This window comes from Misgurnus anguillicaudatus, chromosome 18, assembly GCF_027580225.2.
Source record: "Misgurnus anguillicaudatus chromosome 18, ASM2758022v2, whole genome shotgun sequence".
NCBI classification, from domain to species: Eukaryota; Metazoa; Chordata; class Actinopteri; order Cypriniformes; family Cobitidae; genus Misgurnus; species Misgurnus anguillicaudatus.
In genome coordinates, this window is record NC_073354.2 from 4,701,330 (window position 1) to 4,721,992 (window position 20,663).

Sequence of the window (20,663 nt, forward strand, 5' to 3'; positions counted from 1 at the left end):
GTACTGCAGTGATGATAAAAAAGGAACTGAAATTAGATTTTGATTAGTAGGATAATAAAGTAGCCGACAGCTGCATATAGTTCGCTTTCTCTTGTTATTAACTTAAAATATGAATGAATCATGGATAAACGTAACCAGCTGGATATAAACTTATGCAAATCGATAGTAATAATCATGACATTAAACATTTGGGTTAGATTTATCTGCGTGTATTTTTGTGTAGCAGTTTGAGGTACTACTAATATTAGCGTCCTGTCAGCCTTGACGACAAACTTAAGTTACTGTTGTTGTTTCTTTGCTAATGAAGCATAATTAGCAAATGAATTACTTCATAATGATAGCCGATTGTTCCACCAATGAAGAACTATCAGGGTCTACATCCATTCTGAAGCATGCTCGTTTGTAGATATCTTTGAGGTAAATATTCATACTTATATTAGGGATGGGCGATAATTTGCATGTGATTGTAATTGCGCATCTTGTCAGTGAAACCGGTTTCTTGATTAGTAGTAATTCGCCATTAGTTGCTTTCAGATGGAGCGGCATTTACTACACAAAGCCGTAGTTCACTGACAGTTGGGGCAATTTCTCATTAAAGGTCACATTCTTTCTGATCCCATTTTTTTAAACCCTAGTTAGTGTGTAATGTTGCTATAATAGTATATATAATACCTGTAAAATGATAAAGCTCAAAGTTCACTTCCAGGCAATATATTTTCTTTAAAAGAATTCAAAGCCTACAGCGAACAGCTGGTTTGGACTACAGCCCTCTACTTCCTGCTTTAATGATGTCCCTAGAACAGTTTTTTGACTAACCCACCTCCACAGGAATATGTCAGTTGCCAGCTAAGCTAACGGCAAGCTAAGCTGATATCGAATCACAACACACTAAGCTACACAATTAGAACTTGTTACGTATTTCATAGAACAAGGAAGACATCAACCTTTTTTAGGACAGTGAAAACAGCGCTATAATTGTGTGAAAAATACTGTGGTTTTGTTACACGTAAAACATGAACACATGTTATATTGCACCCTGTTAACACAATCAAAGCTTCAAAAACACAGAAAGAACGGGACCTTTAATTATCGCAAACATATCTCCTGCAATATGGCCCACCTTGTCAGTGAACTACAGCTTTGTGTAGTAAATGTCGCTCCATCTGAAAGCAGCTGATGGCGATTTACTTATAATCACGGAACCGGCTTTACTGACGAGATGCGCATGATATCGCATGCAAATTATCGCCCATCCCTAATTGATATCCCAAAAAAATTAAATTTAAGATTTCAAGAGGACTTTAATGCTGCGTTCAGACCAGCCGCGGTAGAGGCGTCAAGCGCGAGTGATTTCAATGTTAAGTCAATGTGAAAACGCGTTGACATGTGAATGAGGCATTTAGCGTGGAGCGGTAGAGGCGATTCCGGCTCAATGGTGCGAATTGAGCTTTGCCAAAGGAAATGTGTGAGCTAAATATTTTGAACTTTGTTGGAAAAACGTGCCGTGTTAACCAATCAGGAGCTTGCTCTAGTGGTGACGTGATTACGAGTCGCAGAAGCCCCTCCCATAACGCGGATTTCCGCGTGAATGTCTCGATGACTAGAATTTCACGTGCGGGTTTCACGCGCAAATGAAGCGAGTTAACTCAAAATTTTCAAGCGGCAAACTAGATGTGGTAGACTCGAATTTGACGCCTGAAACGCAGCTGGTGTAAACCCACAGTTAGAGTAAAAGTTTGTGTTCTTTGCATAAAAGTGCACAAATTTACACTCTAAAAAGTTTCCTAGACCAGGGGTTTTCAAACTGGGGATCTTTCTAGTTCCTTATTACAGTTCCCTTTATCTCACTTACTGGGGTTTGTAATGCAAAATTCTTTGTAAGGCTAAGCTATGACACAAGATTTATTGTCAATTGCTGAAGTACAAATAAATTTGAATATAATTTTTCAGGTGTATACATAAAATATTTAAATGGTTATATTTTAGTTTGTGTGTCCCTACTTTAGACTATAATACATAGTCACAATAAAATTGGCAAGCATGTTGTCAGGCTCTGACCAAAACTGTTGCATTGCCTTCCCCTCTCATAGCCTATAAACTGTATTGACAGACTTACAGAACTTACAACCATGTAACTTACAAAGGCACAAAACGACGACAGGAAATGTGGGAAACCGCAGGTTGGGGTATGACACAAAGATGCTTCCCATGATAAGAGAAGGCACAGACTGAGACCTTATTTTCACACAATCATTGTTTACAGTCTACACCCAAACACATTCACCCTCATTCGGACAGTTACAGGCCTACTGCCAATGCTTCACATGAATCTCTTTAAAGTCCTGCTGGACAGATTACAGAAACCATCACAGAAGTTCTAATGTTTATACTAGGAATTGTATTGGTTTAATTGGAAACTATAATAAGGTCTCTATGGGTCCATTGGTAATGTTTCAGGTTCTCTTGGTGGGATGTTATCTGGTGGGTGGCACACTACTGGATTAAGATCCAAAATACCATGTAAATTCATTTTGTAATGGTTTTCTTGGTAAACAGCTGATTAAAATGGTTCATAATGTAATGAAAACTATTTCTACTGATTAATCGTCAGCAGGGAGCTAACTTAACTCTATATAATAATAACATATCAAAAGTTAAACATTTTACAATGCAAAGTGCATTTATTTTATTTTACTGTATTGGGCATATCAGGGGCGCGCACTAGAGCTTTGAGTCTATTTCCAGCGCTTGATCCTCTTACCTTTGAGCTGCGGGAGCGCGGAGATCTCCGGAAGCGCGGGCCTGCAGCTGTTCGCAGCGAACTGTGACGAGCCCTGACAAATCCTCTGTCTCTGCGCCTTCCTCACCGATTTCCGCGTGAATCCGTCCACTTTCTCACACGCAGATATCGCCGACATTGCCAAAACGGGTCAAACCGATGAATTAAGCGTGCGGGTGTTGAATGTGCATTAAACTTACTGTAACGTTCCCCTGACTGACATCACAGTGTCCCTGAGGAGACCCCATGGGTCAGAGTATACCCAGACCTCAGTTTAAAAACACGCTGCAAGCTCTCCAAACAATATACGTGTATTCTGCGTCAAAAGTTTCTTTGACGTTTGAAAGCGATAAATTAGGTAACGGTAGATGTTATCATGTCCATTAAGTTTCAAGCGCCTCTGCGCGCGAGTCTCATCTCACAAAACGCGCAGTTTAATCCACGCACACCGTTCAAACTCCGTAAATAGCACGATCACCCAAACGCGTGAAATAAACTCCAAGCAAAAGTTTAACGCGAATATACCCTCTCAGGACCACTGAACTTCATTCAGTCGCTGTTGCGCTTCACTGAAGTCTAAAAATAAAACCTGCGTGGCAGATATGAGTGACAACACAGGCATCCAATCCGCGTTTGAGGAAACAGTAAAGCCCGCCCCTTGACCAATAAAATTCATGCTTTAATGGATTTTCTGTAAACAAAACATAACATCTGCAACTGAACAACTTAACGACTATAAAATGTGAACTAATGATATGCTTGAACTGTGATAAATAGTGAGAATTAATGTTATAAACACAGCAGATGTTTAACATATCCATAGGTAGGTTTAAATGGCATTTTGGGTTTGTAAGTCTTTAGCAAAAAAAAAAAAAAAAAAACACGTCATGTACTTGAATACAACTTCAGGCCAAAACAAGGTAGGAACAAACAGGATAAAAATATGAAGGTTGAAGCATCAGGACAGGTCAAATTCCAAACCAAAAGTTATTACATAATAAAATAAGGACAGGTGCCGTTTATGGTACAAAATGAATACAGTCGGCTTAAAGGTCTAAATGTTTAACATCACTGATACAAAGTGTTAAAAATTCAAAACTTTAAACTGGGAACTTCATTATACAGTAGATGTTCAATATATTAAAAGCACTGGGCTAATTGAACATGGATTTATATTATGTAAAGTGCTGCTTTACAATCAATATACACACAACTCTGAAAACCATGTAAGCCATTTTTTGGGACATACGAGTTCAAATAAAGGACATCATAGATTTCTCAAAAAAAAAATGGATATACGAACACTATGCTTATCCAATGCTCAGGAAACTTTCTATTTTTGGTGCAACAACTTTATTATAAAGATGTTAAATTGTTTTATAGGGTCCAAGCTTAAATGACACATGACAGACAGACATATAAAGCTTTTGTAGAGTTTAATTGTGGTGTCAAATGCTTTCATTTAACTCTCAAATGTTTATCAAATTCTCAAACAATTTGACTCTTTCTTCAAAGTAATGAAATTTATACATATGTAAAAACGTACAACTTGATAAAAATAAACAAATAACATACATAAATACAAGCTGTAGCAGCTATTTCTTTAAAGTTTAAAACTTTATGTCTCAGGAAACCTGGACTGGAATTTACACCATTGGGTTTTGTCAAATGTCAAACACTCAAATCTCTGCCGAGATGATCGGATTTAAAATGATCAGTCTTGAGTCCTTTTTATAAAGTAGCTAGAGATTTTTTTCATGGGTCTGGAGGGTGACGCTTTCTGGGCTGGGGAAGTCGAGATGAACTTCATGGGACGTGGTGAAACTGCTGCCTAAAAGAGATGAAACAAAATTAATTAAAACTTCTGTAGATTATGCTTTTTCATGCAAAAGCCAAAAACAGGGCATACTATTGATTTATTTTTAGCAAGTTATGCGATTACTAATGTATTCTGGGTGGCTGCTTGAGTCAGCATAAATTTATGTGATTATTTAATTGTTTTAAAATCCAATTTGGTTTTCGGTGTCTTTCAACAAAAAGGAATAATGTGCAAAGCAGGCTGGACTAACAATTTACGCAAACATTTAGTCCAGCTTGACATTAACCAAACTTACACCCTGCATCCAAAAGTCAACTACTTTCATATATAAAAATCAGTATGCATGATGAGCAGCATGCTTCATTTTTTAATGTCAAGTTTGCATGTTGACATGCCAAAAGACAATTTAAACAAAGACCGTTTAAGGAAGGTTTGTGTCCACCTTTATAAATTTGACAATGCCTTTGACAATGCCATGACAACTTCTGGCTTGTTTTCCCATGAAAATTAATATTATGCATATCATTATTACTATGGCCCCCTGATCATAGTTTCAACTAGGACTAATCTTTTCACACGATTAATCTTTTGACAGCCCCTAGTTTCAACATTACATTTCAACATTCCTGCATAACCTGCACTTGACACACTGCCACGCACTGCATGCTCTTCTTCTGCATGAAAGCTTGTGTAATGCACACGACTCAGACATTTTCTTGTGCAGGAGAGCTTGTGCAAAGGTTGTTCCCATTTCTTTGCAAGCAATTTACAAAACGCACTGGTGTCAATGATGCATTCAGATTGATGACATGGATTTGTAATTGTAACAATAGTTTTTATGGGTTGAAGGATCAGCAGGTAAATTTTAGGAATATCTCTTGACAGAAATGCAATATAATATACATAACTATATTTTTAGTGGTTTACCTTACATAATAAACTGTATTGTTTTTATTACCCTAGAATGAGGAGTTTTTATCTACAAACAATGCAGGTCACCCTACATGGAAGTCGCCATTTCACGCCATCATGTTTCTACAGTAGCCCTAAACAGACAAACTGCTCTACAGAACGCATTTGGTCACATTGCAAAATAATCGCAAAAAATAAAAAATTCTCATAAAAATAAATATGGATCTAATATTCTGTCATGATATGGGGTAGACACTGTGTGAACATCTACTAGCATGCACCCTACTATATAGGCTAGTCACCTTGCACCCCGTGGTTAATCTCATGAACACACAATTCAGAGTCTTGCACGGGACAAGCCCATAATTAACAGAACACCCCGTTATCCAACAGCAGAATTCATTTAATTGTGTTACCTACCCAACCCGATTGACATAAACCCGCAAATCACGCTGTAATTAGAAACCTTTATCAGTTTTCAAACAGACCATGGGCACAAATAAGCACAGGACCGTTTAAAAACATCTGCCGAGTCGAAATGGTCTTTGGTTTTTGACCAATGGTCTTTGGTGCCTATTAATTCCTGACCGCACCACAAATGACACGTTAATATTATTCCACCTGTTAAATCAAACAGGGTACAGGACTCTGGCCTAAATGTTCATCAGAGAAAATAGGTACACAAAGACGGTTATATAATGCACAGTTTAGGGGAAAAAGTCGTTTTTGAAGTGTGGTTATTGGATCCATGCATTACTGTATAGGTTTTGAAAGTGACAGCTGTCAGTGTTCATCAAAAAACAAACAGTACCTGTTTGTATGTATACATAACTTTGTACTTATTTGTCCTGTTTTCATGCGTTTCCCTGTTCTTATCACTGACTGTTTGCCTGATTATTTATTAGAAAACTTCATTTTTGAATACGAAGCATTTATGGTACCCCAGTAAAAAAACGTTTTTTTTTTTGCAATTTTCAAAAAAATTACTGCCCCCCCCCCAAAAGTGTCACGAAATCTTTTTAAGTATCATCAAAATATTTCTCAAAATGAACCCATTTTCTCCAATCCCAGCATATAAACTCCAAGTAAACCTTTTGTATTCTTAATTATGAAAAAAAATGCAATTTGTGCAGCCAGCCCAGTCCTGCAAGGATAGCAATGGCCAAGTTTGGGGCGGGACCATAGATATGTATAAAGGCTAGATGTCTCGCCCACGCTGCTGGCCAATTGACTGGAACATCCGCATTTGGCGGCCATCTTACCACAGGGCGCTCGCTCACTCTTAGCATTGTGTTTAATGGAACATGTACTTTTACATGACCATAACTTGCTCAATTTTCTACCGATTTTCAAACATTCGGTTTTTGTTATAAACGTCAGAGATGTAAATAAGACGCTACATACTTAATGAATAATTTTTATGAATCATGTTAAAGCTTCCAGAAATGTAGCCACATTAATAACGTTTGTAAGAAACCAAACCGTTTGAAAATCGGTAGAAAGCCGAGCAAGTTATGGTCATCCAAAAGTACCTGCAGCATTAAACACAATGTTTAAACAAGTGTTTAACGAGTGAGCGAGCTGTCTGAGGTAAGATGGCCGCCAGGTGATGATGATAATGACTCTGCCGTAACACATCTATGGGCTGGACTACCAGCTTATCCGACCACAAGACCAATTAAGATAACTTAATTTTTTTACTTTTTTTGGTGACACTTCTGGCACACACAGATCAGAACAGTTAAATACAAGCAATTAAATGTCACAAAATGCTATTTGCCTGCATTTACTTACTGTGGAGCCGGGTGTTTTAACATCCTGCCGCTTGTTGCTGGGACTTTTGAGCTGAGCAGATCCTTTCAGTCTTTGGCTGATAACAGAAAGCCAATCAGATTTTCCCGGAGAGCTGTTTTCTTTATCAGCGTTTTCTTTAACGACCGAACTCCCTTCTGTTTCCAACCCAAATAATTTGCACTTCTCCTCAGAAGAACAGCCGTTTGAGCTCATCGAACTCCTGCTCCTCTTGACATCTGGATATAACTCTGATACCCCATCACTCTCCTCTCCGACACCAGATCCAGCGCCATCACCCGTTTCCAGTCGTCGCTTGGCACGTCGTTCAGAGCAGGATCCCTGCAGGACAGGATTAAGCACCTTACGACATGGAGATGCACCGCGTTGAGCTGGGGAGGTCCCGCGGCTGATCCACTGCTGGATAGATGAAGGGACTTTGGGGCTGCTGAGTTTGGCCACAGGTGCAGATGTGTTTGATGGGAGGGGCAGATCAGCACCAGTGGGGGCACAAGCAGCAGGCTGGGGTGAAGCCAGAGTTGCAGATCTCGCAGACATGGGGCTTTTGGCTGGAGTGACAGTAACAGGGCTAAGAGGGTCTGAGAAGACAGTAAGAATAACAGTAACCTTTAAGGGATGCGAATCTAAACATGCTAGAAAAGCACTTAGGATGTATAGCCAATCACACAAATGCCCCTAGATAGATCATCATCATAAACCTACCAGGTGTTCTGGTTGGTGACTGGATTTTACGAAGCGTCCAGCCTACAACGTTGGCATCTCCATTTGATGCGTTTTCTCCATCTGGTTTGCGGTTCAAGCGCCAAATCCTAACAGTGTTGTCATCTGAACAAGAAGCAATCTGCAGGGGAAACAGTACACAGTTTTATAATACAGAACCAAAATACATGTTTAAATATTCATGAGGTAGCCACTTGCACAATCACCTTATTTTTCCTTATTTAAAAAGCAAATATCAGGGTTCCCACACCTTAGGTAACTTCAAATTCAAAGACCTTTTAAGGACAAGGTCCAGTACCCCTCAATTTCAAAAACTAAATGTGGGGACACATTTCAAGTGAGAGCAAGGTTACATTGTGCTACCATTAAAGATACATTGTTACAGTTCCCTTATGAGGGAACTCGCACTGCGTCACTGCGGTGACACTTTGGGGACGCCTCAAGGGGTAAGTGCGTCTGAATGTGTATATCAAATTCATCCAATGGTGAGGCTTAACGACAAAGACAGGGTGACGCGGGAGCCAGAAGTATATGGCTATCTGAAATATTGCCAAAGACGGCGCTACAGGGATGCAGGAAGTATGGCGAGGGAGACGCAGCGTCTCGTTCCCTTCTCAGGGAACAACCTTTACATACGTAACCAGAGACGTTTTAATGCGTCAAACACAACTATGCAAAAAAGCATTTTGGTATGAATCAACATTCACATACAGAAGATATAAGCATTTAAAGCGAACAGTTTAGCACATGTGCTTAAAAGTCTAGAATTATTATGATATTATCCTACACTACACAGGGAATAATATGGATTTTTTTCTAGAAAACTTCTTGCATAAAATAGACTCAAGCACTTTCAATGACCTGTATCTATTAGGGATGGGCATAATTAATCGACGATCGATAATTGATTGTTAAGAATTTCGTTGATTTCGTAATTTGTTATCAATTAATCAAATGCATTTTTTTATTTTACTCCTGTTTCACAAATACTCCGTATGCAGTGCGTTTGCGTATGTGTGCGGCGAATCCGTCAAGCATATGAAACGTTCATGTGATTGACACTTTCTGTGAACACTTTTCCGCATAAACAATAGAACAAAGCATCATTTTTTTTTACAAAACAATGTATTTTAGATATTATTTGACAGACTAGTAAGTGTGGATTAAGGGTGTTAAAAATCTCTAGCCTGGTGGTCAGGATCTGAATGGATCAAATCAGCAGTTTTGCAATGCTTTATTTATCTCCACATATATCATAAATAAAAATAAGCAGAGTAACTTTGCAAGTCTACCCTTCCACATTATATATTTCCTACTATGTATGTATATGATTTCCAAATAATAAACGAGAGTATTCAACGACAAAAAGCGTCTCATATGGAAATAAATCCTCACAATATTATTATTTCTCAAAACTTTGACAAAAATAAGCAACTGTATTCCTACAGTTATTCAAAGATGCACACATTATTCCGCATATAATTTGAATATTATACAAAAGTATTCATATAACGGCACGTTTCATATGGCAAATAAATATCATCACATTAACATAACAGCATAATGAAATGAATAAACAGACAATGAAACAGGATTGAAATATAAATTGTATTATTATTACCGGAAAAAAGCAATATTGCTAAAATAATCTCTGAGGTAAATGCGTCAAAAACGCTGTTACCCGCACAATAAGTCTAAATGAGCAATAAAAGTGAAAAAAAGCATTATTAGGCCATGTCTCAAAACTTTATATGACAAAAATATATTTAAAATTACAGTTATTCAAAGATGCACACATTATTCCATATTACTCCGGTTTATGAGCAAGTTTGTCTCTGGCCTTGCTCTGTTATGTAATAGATTGACAGGTGCGCATCTCCGTCTTTCAAACATATATAATTTTTTAATTATTACCGTAGGAAAAATAGCCATGATTTTATCATTGTGAAAATGTTTTTTTTTTTTTGCAGATTAAAAACTATTTGTATTTCCGCAATTTTACTACAAATACCATGGTTATGGTATATTGCGGAGTTGGAGACCATAGTAAATGTCTACTGTTGTTTTACAACAAATAAAAACTAAAAGGCTATGTTAGTATAATTATACAATGGTAAATGGGGCTCACAAAACGCACGCTGTTTCACACATACTCTGTATGCGGAATAAGTTAGCGTTGAGGTACCTGTGCATCCCGGTCAGTCTCCTCGGAGCGACTGTTTTCGGCGGCGGCTGGACTGACGGTCACCATGGGTTGCGGTCGCGTCTGACCCCAAAACATGCTTTTATTTCTCAAAAAAAAATCAGTAGATTGGTGCAGAAGTTTTATGCGAGTTACTAAAGTTAGTTATTTTTCACGAGGCTTTAAGTAGCCTAATTTGTTATAGCCTAATGTTAGGAAGGCTAATATCTTGCACTTCTTCTGGCTTGAATAATTTTGAGTTACATTTTGACAAAGCCTTTCAGATCTAAGTATTATGTTTTTTGTTTAATTTAATGTTAAACGTGAATCTGTTTTTTTATTTTGGAACTAATAATGAGGTCTCTGTTTAAGAACGCTGGCTCGCAGCTGCAGGTTCCGCTGCTTTAGAGCACCGCACATGCACGCACATATATGTTTGAAACATAGTTTAACTGTCTGCCACAAGCTGATCTTGTAATAAAGGTCTCATCGAGGAAAAACACGCTGTATATTTGTATTCATTGCATTTTTTAAGTATAAAAGTTAAATAACAAATTTTATTATAAAAATATTTATGATTAATCGATAGTCGATCGTTAATTCTCCCGACGATCGACAAAGAAAACTTAATCGAATGCCCATCCCTAGTATCTATGTATGTATATTTTAAAAAAATTCCCAGGGCCTTGAATTATTTCCACCATATTCACAAACTTAAGGATTTCAAGGACCTGTGGGACCCTGAAATATTTATAATGAAACAATGTATAATTTACATTTCAATGAGTTTAATGGCTTGCAATACATCTATTTTTTAACTAACCTTTGTGAAATCAGTGGGACACCATGCAACCGAAGTGACTTCCTGGCTATGACCCTGTAGCATCATGGGACCTTGTTTTGGATCAGAAATCTAAAACGACACAAACAGTCAAATATGTGCAGACCGTGGACATCATTTACAAAACAAGCGTACGACAGAAAACTGTGCGTACGGTTGTTTCCACGTAAGACTTGGCATTGATCAAGATGCCCGTGAGCAGTGGCTCCGATCGAATCTCAGGCCCGGTTTCACCTCGTGTACGCATGTTTTGAGGAAGCGTTAAAGAAATATTTTGCATGACGTATGCGAAACTACCACACCAGTGTTAACAAGTGTGGAGAAAGAGGACCATTCCAACATTGTTGTATGAGGAATGATACCAATTAAATCTTTGTGTCAGTTTATTGTTAAAATGGTCCACAAGTGTGTGTTTTACATATGTAATGCGTGATCTTTTGATGTGATTGCGTAATACATAAGGCAATTTTAAACTGCATTGAAACGGTAAACTGTTGAGGTCCACTAAAGTGAGAAAAATCCTGGAATGTTTTCCTAAAAAAAAAAAAAAAACGTAATTTATTTTCGACTAAACAAAGAAACGTTTCTTTGCATGGGCGGGTTACGTTTCTTCATGTCATGAACTATAGTATAGGGAGAGGCTTCATTTAAATGGGTGTAATATTTAAATCATAATAGTTTACATCCGTAACATTTATCAACACCCGTTCGTTCGCGCAACGGAATTGGCCGGCAAAAATTATATATTGTGCCTTTAAATGAAAGTACATTTAATTTTTGCTGGGTTACTCCTCACCTTCCATATGTAAGCATGATGGTCACTGGATCCACTAGCCAGGAACTGGTCATCTGGACTGATGCTGGACTTCACATAAAATGAGGAGTTGCAGTGGCCCTTAAATACGGCAACTGTGACATAGAAAAGTGTCAACTATATTTGTTTATATCCGTACAAATAATTTAACATCAAAACATTTGTAAAAAATTCAATTTTAAGAAATGCTGTCCTGTATACGACAAAAACTATTTCAAAACCTAACTAATTGTTCTGCTAACTTTTATTATTTACCTGGAGCAGTTTTTAAACCACTTATGTTGAACATGTAGATATTGTCATCTGTGCAGTTGGAGAAGAGCCTGGAGCCGGTGGAGTCCAGCGAAAGACCAGAATACCCTGCAGGGGTAAAAAATAATAATACTAAAAATTAGAATGTTTGTTACTGGCCCTCATTAAAATAGATATAATGGTGGGCGGGTGCGAGCTGTGTACCCAGTTTGCGTGTACAGGAGCCTGGGTAAGGATACGCCTGCAGGGGAAGGGGGTTGTGGTGGTATGCAGTGTAGTTCTTACGCAAATCCCACATTTTAATGGTCCTGTGAAGAGAACAGATTGTTATTGTTATCACACCCTTTAAATTTCGAAAATTGACATTGGCTGTATTTTCAATTCGCAATGTAAACATACATTTCACAAAAACGCAAAAAAAGTTGGTGGTTTATCAGCCTCTGGTGACCAAACCGCACAACTGTGGGATGTCATTACCGGTGATCTGAAAGAAGTATTTCACAAAACTGCAATTTTCGCATTTTCAGGTAACCTGATACATGGAAGTCAAATGAGTTATTTGAAGATGACACGTACCAAAACCTCACAGAAACACCTCAATACGTGTCTGCTCCAAAGTGAAAGAGGCTTTTCTTGGCATTAATGTATGGATAACACTCCTACATGTCTTTTGATTTAAAGTAATGTACTATTTCCTCCAATAAACACTTATATGTTGCCGCTCCTAAGTATAAGGGGCTTTTCTTGGAATTAATGTTTGGTTAAAGGAATAGTCTATTAATTTTCAATATTAAAATATGTTATTACCTTAACTAAGAATTGTTGATACATCCCTCTATCATCTGTGTGCGTGCACGTAAGCGCTGGAGCGCGCTGCGACGCTTCGATAGCATTTAGCTTAGCCCCATTCATTCAATGGTACCATTTAGAGATAAAGTTAGAAGTGACCAAACACATCAACGTTTTTCCTATTTAAGACGAGTAGTTATACGAGCAAGTTTGGTAAACTTCATTTAATTTTTTCTCCATGTCCCCTTAGGGGCTCCGTATGATTTAGTTATTGACGTTAGTAAGAATAAATGGCAACTGTTATATTCTCCACCGTTTCGATAGTATTCCAGATAACTGTAGAAGTTAAACAACTGTTTGACTACCAAGGACTTGCCGGAAGACTGAATTATGTGTAATATCAGATTCTTTTTGAGTTTTGTTTTTGATACTTAATATTATCTTTGTTTTCATTGTTCATTTTCTCTTAAAAATCGGAAGGTGACCCTTAGTTACCATATATACCGTCGCAGTGGGCCCCCAATTTGCAAAATCCTCAACTGTGGATAATATAATTATGCCTCAATAGTTAGTCTGTCTGAAACTAAGCTGATTCAACCACATCACTGTGTGACACTTGCATTACATGTGAACGGCCCCTACGCTAATATGATTTTGTTTTTCTCTCCCTGTCTCGTCCCTGGGTCCCATTGACCCTGAGGACAATGGGACAAACAGACCCAGTTCCGGTGGATGTGGAAGTCGGCACACCTCTGATCTACTGGTCGTCCTTCAATGTGATGCCCAGCTGATGCCTGACCAACGACCACCGGCAGGACCCGCTTAATATCCGCTTAATCTCTGCTTAATCTCCGCTTAAGCTCCTTATCCGTTAACCCTCTAGGCGCCACGGTCGACTTTTGTCGACAAGATGCGTCACTGAATGTAACTGCCGATTTTTACACATAGGGTATCAAATTTCGTTCATCCCCCCCCTCCACTAGATGGCAGACATGTCATACTTTATACCCGACTCAGAAACACATCATGCTTCTATACAAACTATTAGAGCAAGAGCGCATTGAAGTGCGCAACAGCAAAGCTAGTGTGCAAGTGAGTCATTTTATCAGAGCGATAACCTCAGCGAGTTTTTTCAATACATGATCATATAATGGCATCAAAAAAGCTTACCTGCAATGAAGTATTGGGTCTTATATTCGCTGACAATGATTATGAAGGGGAATATCTGCCTTCAGAAGATGCTGGTGATTCATTTAGTGACCACGATTCAGACGCGCCCCTGCTTTGCAATCGTGCGGCTGGACAAAGTGAAAGTGTAGCTAAGTTATACACCAAGCACATGATGAATCCTTTGCCCAATGTCAGTGGTGGGAATGTTACACGGGGTCGGAGAATTCATCGGGTTAGCGGGCGTGTTACAGGTGTGGGGAATGAGGCTGGAGGTAATATGCGCGTCCAGTCTTTTTACCGTGCAAGCAATGTAGAGCGAGCTGCGTCTTCCCGACGGGCCCTGGGAGTCTGTCGGGCGAGCGGACGACTTCCAGTGCTCCGTCCCGTGCACACAATCACGGCGACAGTAAAGGCAATAGTCCAAGCTGTGCAAATTCTCTCCACTCGGGGCGCATGCGAGGAAGATCTGGCCATTAGTGATGGGTCGTTCGCGAACGAGCGGCTCTAAGAGCTGAGTCTTTGTAGCGAACGAGCAGAGCCGAATCTTCAGACGCATGCAGGGGAGCCGGCTCTTCTAAGGGAGCCGAGCCAGAAGAGCCGAATCTATGAAAAGAGCCGGACTGCCATCACTAAAATGTAGAGCCAGTGCTTGAGCCGAAAGAGCCGAATCAAAGAGCCGGAGCAGGAGCAGAGGCGGAGTTACATTACACGGGGCAGAGGAGCCATTATGCATAACGTTAGTCTATCGGCGCGCAGATCAGTTTGTTTACTACCTACTATTTACCTGAGCATTCAGTATTGTGCAATATAGCATACAGAAGGTGAGGGACATTTTGGGGGGAAAGAAGTGCTGCATTTTATCATTCAAACATGTGACTTTTCATGAAAATTCAAGATGGCTGCCACATATGACGTCATAATATGCAAATTTAATGATTACATTTAATTAATTTTTATTTCCCTCCATAAAGTGTTTCATCCTTAATATTTCTCTAATTTACAGAAAGTCTCTATCTCTTATCACGTTTAAGATATAGCCTTTTGAAAGTAACATGTCAAAATTAAATGTTTTAGGAAAAAACCTCTGGCGCCTAAAGGGTTAATATGTGTGTATATACATGTATATCTCCCAAGGGTTTTTCCCTCCTAGGACTTTTATTTTTATTTCCTCGGCTAAACAACCCGGGGTTTTTGTTTTTTTCTCCTAGGGGGTTTTTTACCCCGGGGAGGTAGCCTGCTTGGGCTTAACTTAGCTTCTTCTTCTCGACGTTACATTAGTAATATGCTCGCTCATAATGTCGCGTCATAGCCGCAGCAAATTTGACTGCTTATGCTATTGTGTATTATGTTATGCTATCTGTCGTTTTTCTGTGCTTTTACTGCTTCTATTAATGTAAAGCTGCTTTGAAACAATTGAGTATTGTGAAAAGCGCTATATAAATAAAATTGAAAAAAATTTTTGAATTGAATTGTTCTTGTCAAGCAATTGTAAACAAATGCATAAAAATTTCACATATAGGCATTGCATATGAATGATCTTGCCTAGGGCACCATTTGAATCTGGATGAACAGGAAAGACTGCCTACCCCCATACTCAGGCTTCTTTTAAAAACAGAGGCATTCAGGTCTATACAACACTAAAGTATGCACTTACCCATCTACTGCTCCTGAAGAGATGAGCTTGTTGTCATCGCAGAACAGAACCACTGTCACACCTTGCTGGGAGTCCTAAAAAATAAACATATCATTGTTATCAATGTTTTCACTCAATCAGTTGAAATTGTTATCAGTATCAATGTTGCGTTCAAATATTTCCCATCAGATCATCTGACTCACCACAGGGGGCGCCATTCCACGTCTTTTCTTAGTTTGAGGCGTGTGTCTTTCAGGTTTCATATGGGCACCACTGATCTGTTTTACTTGCCTGTAGTAGCCATCTATGATGGACGCAAAACATTTCATGAACAATGTTCACATTCGTACAATTTAATAAGTGAACGAGTCAGAATACAAAAGCACCTTTCTTACTGCATCGTGTATCCCAAACCATTATGTTCCCATCTCTGCCTCCAGTGCTGAATACAGCTGTTTTGGTTACAAAATACAGGAAAAGAGAGGTAAGTGCAGTGAATTATAATTCCTCAAAAAAAGCTATTTGGAGATATGAAAATGACAATATGTTTGGAGAAGAACACCAGCTGAACTGTATATACATTATGCGTATACAAATCTTTAGAAATAGGTTGTAAAAAAAGTATTATGCATTAAAAAGCAATTTCAAACAATAGCATATCTGCCACATTGTTACATGTCCTTATTATACTGCAGATTTTAGTGGTCTCACATTTCTGCATTAAGCCCGGGATACACTGCACGATTATTGGCTGTCCCAGACGAAAGATAGCCATCGTGAAACAATCGTCGCGATTTCTGTGATCATGGCTCTTCATCTGTGGTCCTATGTCGTACAGTGAGAAAGGTTCAAAGACGGCCATTTCCCCGGTCTTGCGTCCAACGATAGTTTTCTGACAGCGTCAGAAATTCGGCGCGATCACCGCACAGTGTGTTTGCTGCTACGACCTGCGCGTTGGTATTTGTTTACCACTAGCGCATGCTGGTGACGTTTCCCTAACGTATGACGCAGCCGCCGAAACTTCTGTATCATCGTCGTACAGTCTACGTATCAGAGTTTAAACGATCCATGTCACACAGTGTGATAAGGTAATGATCTTATAGGAGTGCAAAAATCCTGCAGTGTATTCCGGGCTTTAAATGGCTTTTAGGTCGTAACTCTAAAACGCTTGTTTAAATCAATCATTTTGCATTGTGAGAGAGTATCAAGAGCACAGCGCTATGCTGCATACTGTGCATTTGCGCTGATGTGTAGATGTACCTCTCTCATGCTTTGAGAAAGCCACTGATTTTAAACTGCACTGGTGGCCTTTAAAAGTTCCCAGCAGATCACCGGTAATGACATCCCACAGACGTGCGGTTTGGTCACCAGAGGCTGTTACCTGTAGATGAATACATTCACAAAATTTCATCTAAAGCTTTGAGCTTAAGCATCAACACAAACCATCTAGCCGCTGTAATCAAAGAAGGATCGCCACAAGTAGGGTGGAAGTACATTTTCAGTTTTTGATTAAAAATTAGAAGGGACTTTTTTATGACCCACATGAATAAATTATTTTTTAATCAGGGTTTCCCGCAGCACTTTTCAGTTTGGCCAGTAAAAATGATACAAATTAGAGATGCTCCGATCAGCATTTTTGGGGCCGATCACCGATTACCGATCACCAAAATCATGATCTGCCGATCGCCGATCAGTGCCGATCACAGAATGGCAGTGGAATGGGAATCTTTTAGCAGAGTTTGCACCATTTGTGGAAATGAAATTAACTATAAATTAGGTGTATTATTGTTTTAATAAGAGAATCAAATAAATAAGCACAACAAATATTTCTTCTTGCAAAGAGAAATGTAATATGCCTTTAAAAAGGTTTATGTCTGTTAAAAGTGATTAAAATAAAACACTTCACAGTCTTTACTGTATGAATTAAATATACACGCATTCGTATGAAGTACAACAGTTTTTCACTGATGAGCACAGAGTAATTTTATTGAGAGATGAATTAGGATACTGTAGCTTTAAGACGTGGGAGAGATCATTCTCTTCACGTGCACTGATGACAGGCTGCTGTGTATGCGTGCGGCGGGTGTCCGCAAACAAGAGCAGCTGTGAGGAAAATGGAAGTTTAAACCTTCAAAACTTTAAAACGAATGCAAGTAATAAACTTTCGGCATGAGGATGCAATTGTCCGCGATAGATATGTGTTGTACACGCTGATGTGAAGACGCATTGCGCTGAGGACCAGAGCGCGTCCTCGTAGTCCGCAAACAAGAGCAGCTGTGAGGAAAATGGATGTTTAAACCTTCAAAACTTTAAAACGAATGCAAGTAATAAACTTTAGGCACGAGGATGCAATTGTCCGCGATAGATATGTGTTGTATACGCTGTTTGATAGGGATGTGAAGACGCATCGCGCGTCCTCATAGAAAATACGCATATCTCTGTTAAAGGCAGAGAGGAAATCCAAATCTGCACGTCACACATGAGCAATAGGTTACAAAATGCTCGCACTGTGTAAAATGGTCTCTTATTGCAGCCGTATCAGGAACGCTATGATGACAAAAGTAAACAGAAAAATCGGCTCATGAGATCGGCAAATTTAGCGAGTGCCGATCGCGTCATTTAATGTCGTTATCGGCCGATTACGATCGGCGGCCGATCGATCGGAGCATCACTAATACAAATGAAAATATTTTTATTAAAAACAATCAAATAAAACGTAATTTTGAAGGAACTGTGACAGAACAAGAACACATACTAGATTATTAATGAATTAAATGTTTTTGTAACCTCTTACAAGAATAGCTGCATAATGAAGAGAAACTAAAGGGTTAATAAACATAAACCGAAGCACTTTCTATATGACGCAATCTACATAATATTAAGCCTTGATACAACAAATGTTCAACGTGCATCTATCTGCATAAAATGCAAGACTTCAACTAAGTTTTGAATCATGCATGGTAATGTTACTCATGTCATACGCCGGTCTGCGTAGCTCGACACGACGTCAAACACGCATCTCCAGACCTAGTCTTTACTACCACATGCGCTTGTAATATTAACCAGACATCCAAATGCCGCCATATCCACAATAAATAAATAAACCCACATGATCATCGTTTTCGTGATCGATCATCGATGCCACGTTCGAGTACTCGAGCAATCGACTACTCGTGCCCATCCCTAGTCCGGAGCGTCACTGTCTTGAGGATGTTATTGTATTAGTCTATAGTTCTTGCAAATTTAAAGTAAGTTAGCTGGTGATTTTGTTGTTTGAGCAACCTGCTAGCTAGGTTTTTGTGTGCCTGTTGATTAGATATAATTGTTATTTATGTGCATTATTTACATGCTACAAGTAGTTACACCCCTTTAAGATAATGTAATTAATAGTGGGAAATAATCTGTTTATACAATTTTTGCACTATCAATCATCATTCGCCAGACGTTCTGCTTTAGTTTGTGTTTATTAACCCTTTAGTTTCACTTCATCACGCAGCTATTTCCGTTAGAGGTAAAAACATTTAATTCATTAATAATCTAGTATGTGTTCATTTTCTGTCATAGTTTCTTTAAAATTAAGTTTTATTTGAGTGTTTTAAATTTGATTGCCATGTCCCCGGCCCAACCCTACCACCTAAACTAACACATTTTCTGCAGGAAACCCTGATAATGAACATTGTAATATTCCATAAAAAATAAGATTTGACGTTTTTGATTTCATGGGGACTTTAAGACCAGATGTATGGCGAGATCCAGATATACCAAAAACTAACCACTGTTTGAACAGATCAGATATGAAAAATGATTCAGCCCTTCATCAAGGTGTGAGAATCTCGATTTAGGTGCAACATTAAAAAAAACTTTAAAACACAAGTACATAATGCAAAACTCACCAAACTGTTTGCACCAGGAACCCAAGCGATATCAAACACTGCATTATCATGTGCCTGCCACTCTGGAAAAAAAGGTTTAAAATACATCAGTTTAACAAATATGAATGACTTTCAAACGTTAAACAGGTACATAAATCTGAATCTTTATTCGTGGTAAATGTAAACCTACCTTTCAGGACGGAGCTTTTCAATTCCCCAGTATTAAAGATGGTCACAAATCCTTCTTCGTTTGCAACTGCAACGTTGTTTTGATGGCCAGGAGCTAAAACATTGTAAAGTAGGCATCACAAAATGTAAATCATTTCACAACATTTTAGTTTATGTGTTGATCTAATCCGATATGGACTTTACCGGACGAAAACGTGCATCCAAACGGCGGTACTGCAGTAGCTGACGCTCCATATGAAATATGTTCATCTTGTCTGATACACTGAAACCCATCCAGTAAAGAAGAGAGAGGAAACTCTCGACGATTTTCTGATTATAACAAAAGGTGACATGTTTGAAATCGAAAGAACAAACCGCGATCACATAAACAGAGAGATCCCTAGACCCTGTGATGATGATCAATGGACAGCTAACATTGAAAACTAACGCGTACATGAACATATTTTTTATCAACAGATCTAAAGTTGCACTCACCATTGCATCTCCTTTTTGAAATCCCTCGATCAACAACATGATGAAAAAGAGTCATTGCTCCTGCTGCACATGAGCGTCAGTCAGAACTGGTCGGTTTTCCCGCGAACAATGAATAGGCGGCGAAAACGAATTCCGCGCGAGATGTACGTCTACCGTTCCGATTGGTCGATATGCCGTAACACCGGAAGTTATGAAGCATAAACTTCGACGCGGGGCGCTCTGTGGCCCAGAAAGTTCAAGGGTCTGATTGGAGTTTTATTAACGTAAATAAATGTTAAGCGACTCTTTTCATTTTTCATTAATTTATACGTATGTATGTTTTTTTTTCAAACAATAAAAGTCTATCACAACATATTTTCTTTCTTTATTTAGACAGATAAACAATAATACTAATGTAACATTAAT

At 38.7% G+C, this 20,663-nt stretch overlaps 2 protein-coding genes across 2 annotated transcripts in view; both read right to left on the reverse strand.

Annotated features, from left to right (window-relative positions):
• The window catches only part of ppp2r5a (protein phosphatase 2, regulatory subunit B', alpha isoform), a 38,872-nt gene extending 35,491 nt beyond the window's left edge, over positions 1 to 3,381 (reverse strand). Inside the window, exon 1 of the mRNA XM_073855640.1 lies at positions 2,762 to 3,381. Within this exon, the coding sequence (XP_073711741.1) occupies positions 2,762 to 2,918 (157 nt within the window). The 5' untranslated portion in view covers positions 2,919 to 3,381. The remainder of the gene's footprint in view (positions 1 to 2,761) is intronic.
• An 817-nt stretch (positions 3,382 to 4,198) lies between these two features.
• Positions 4,199 to 20,418, reverse strand: dtl (denticleless E3 ubiquitin protein ligase homolog (Drosophila)). Its single transcript, XM_073855639.1, has 15 exons — positions 20,259 to 20,418; positions 19,968 to 20,093; positions 19,786 to 19,878; positions 19,617 to 19,678; positions 16,984 to 17,104; positions 16,110 to 16,175; positions 15,927 to 16,027; positions 15,745 to 15,818; positions 12,336 to 12,439; positions 12,135 to 12,239; positions 11,862 to 11,974; positions 11,048 to 11,137; positions 8,025 to 8,163; positions 7,305 to 7,900; positions 4,199 to 4,610 (listed from the first exon to the last, which is right to left on the reverse strand). The coding sequence occupies exons 1-15, from the start codon at positions 20,311 to 20,313 to the stop codon at positions 4,494 to 4,496; spliced, it is 1,962 nt and encodes a 653-aa protein (XP_073711740.1). The 5' UTR covers positions 20,314 to 20,418; the 3' UTR covers positions 4,199 to 4,493.
• Positions 20,419 to 20,663: the final 245 nt, after the last annotated feature.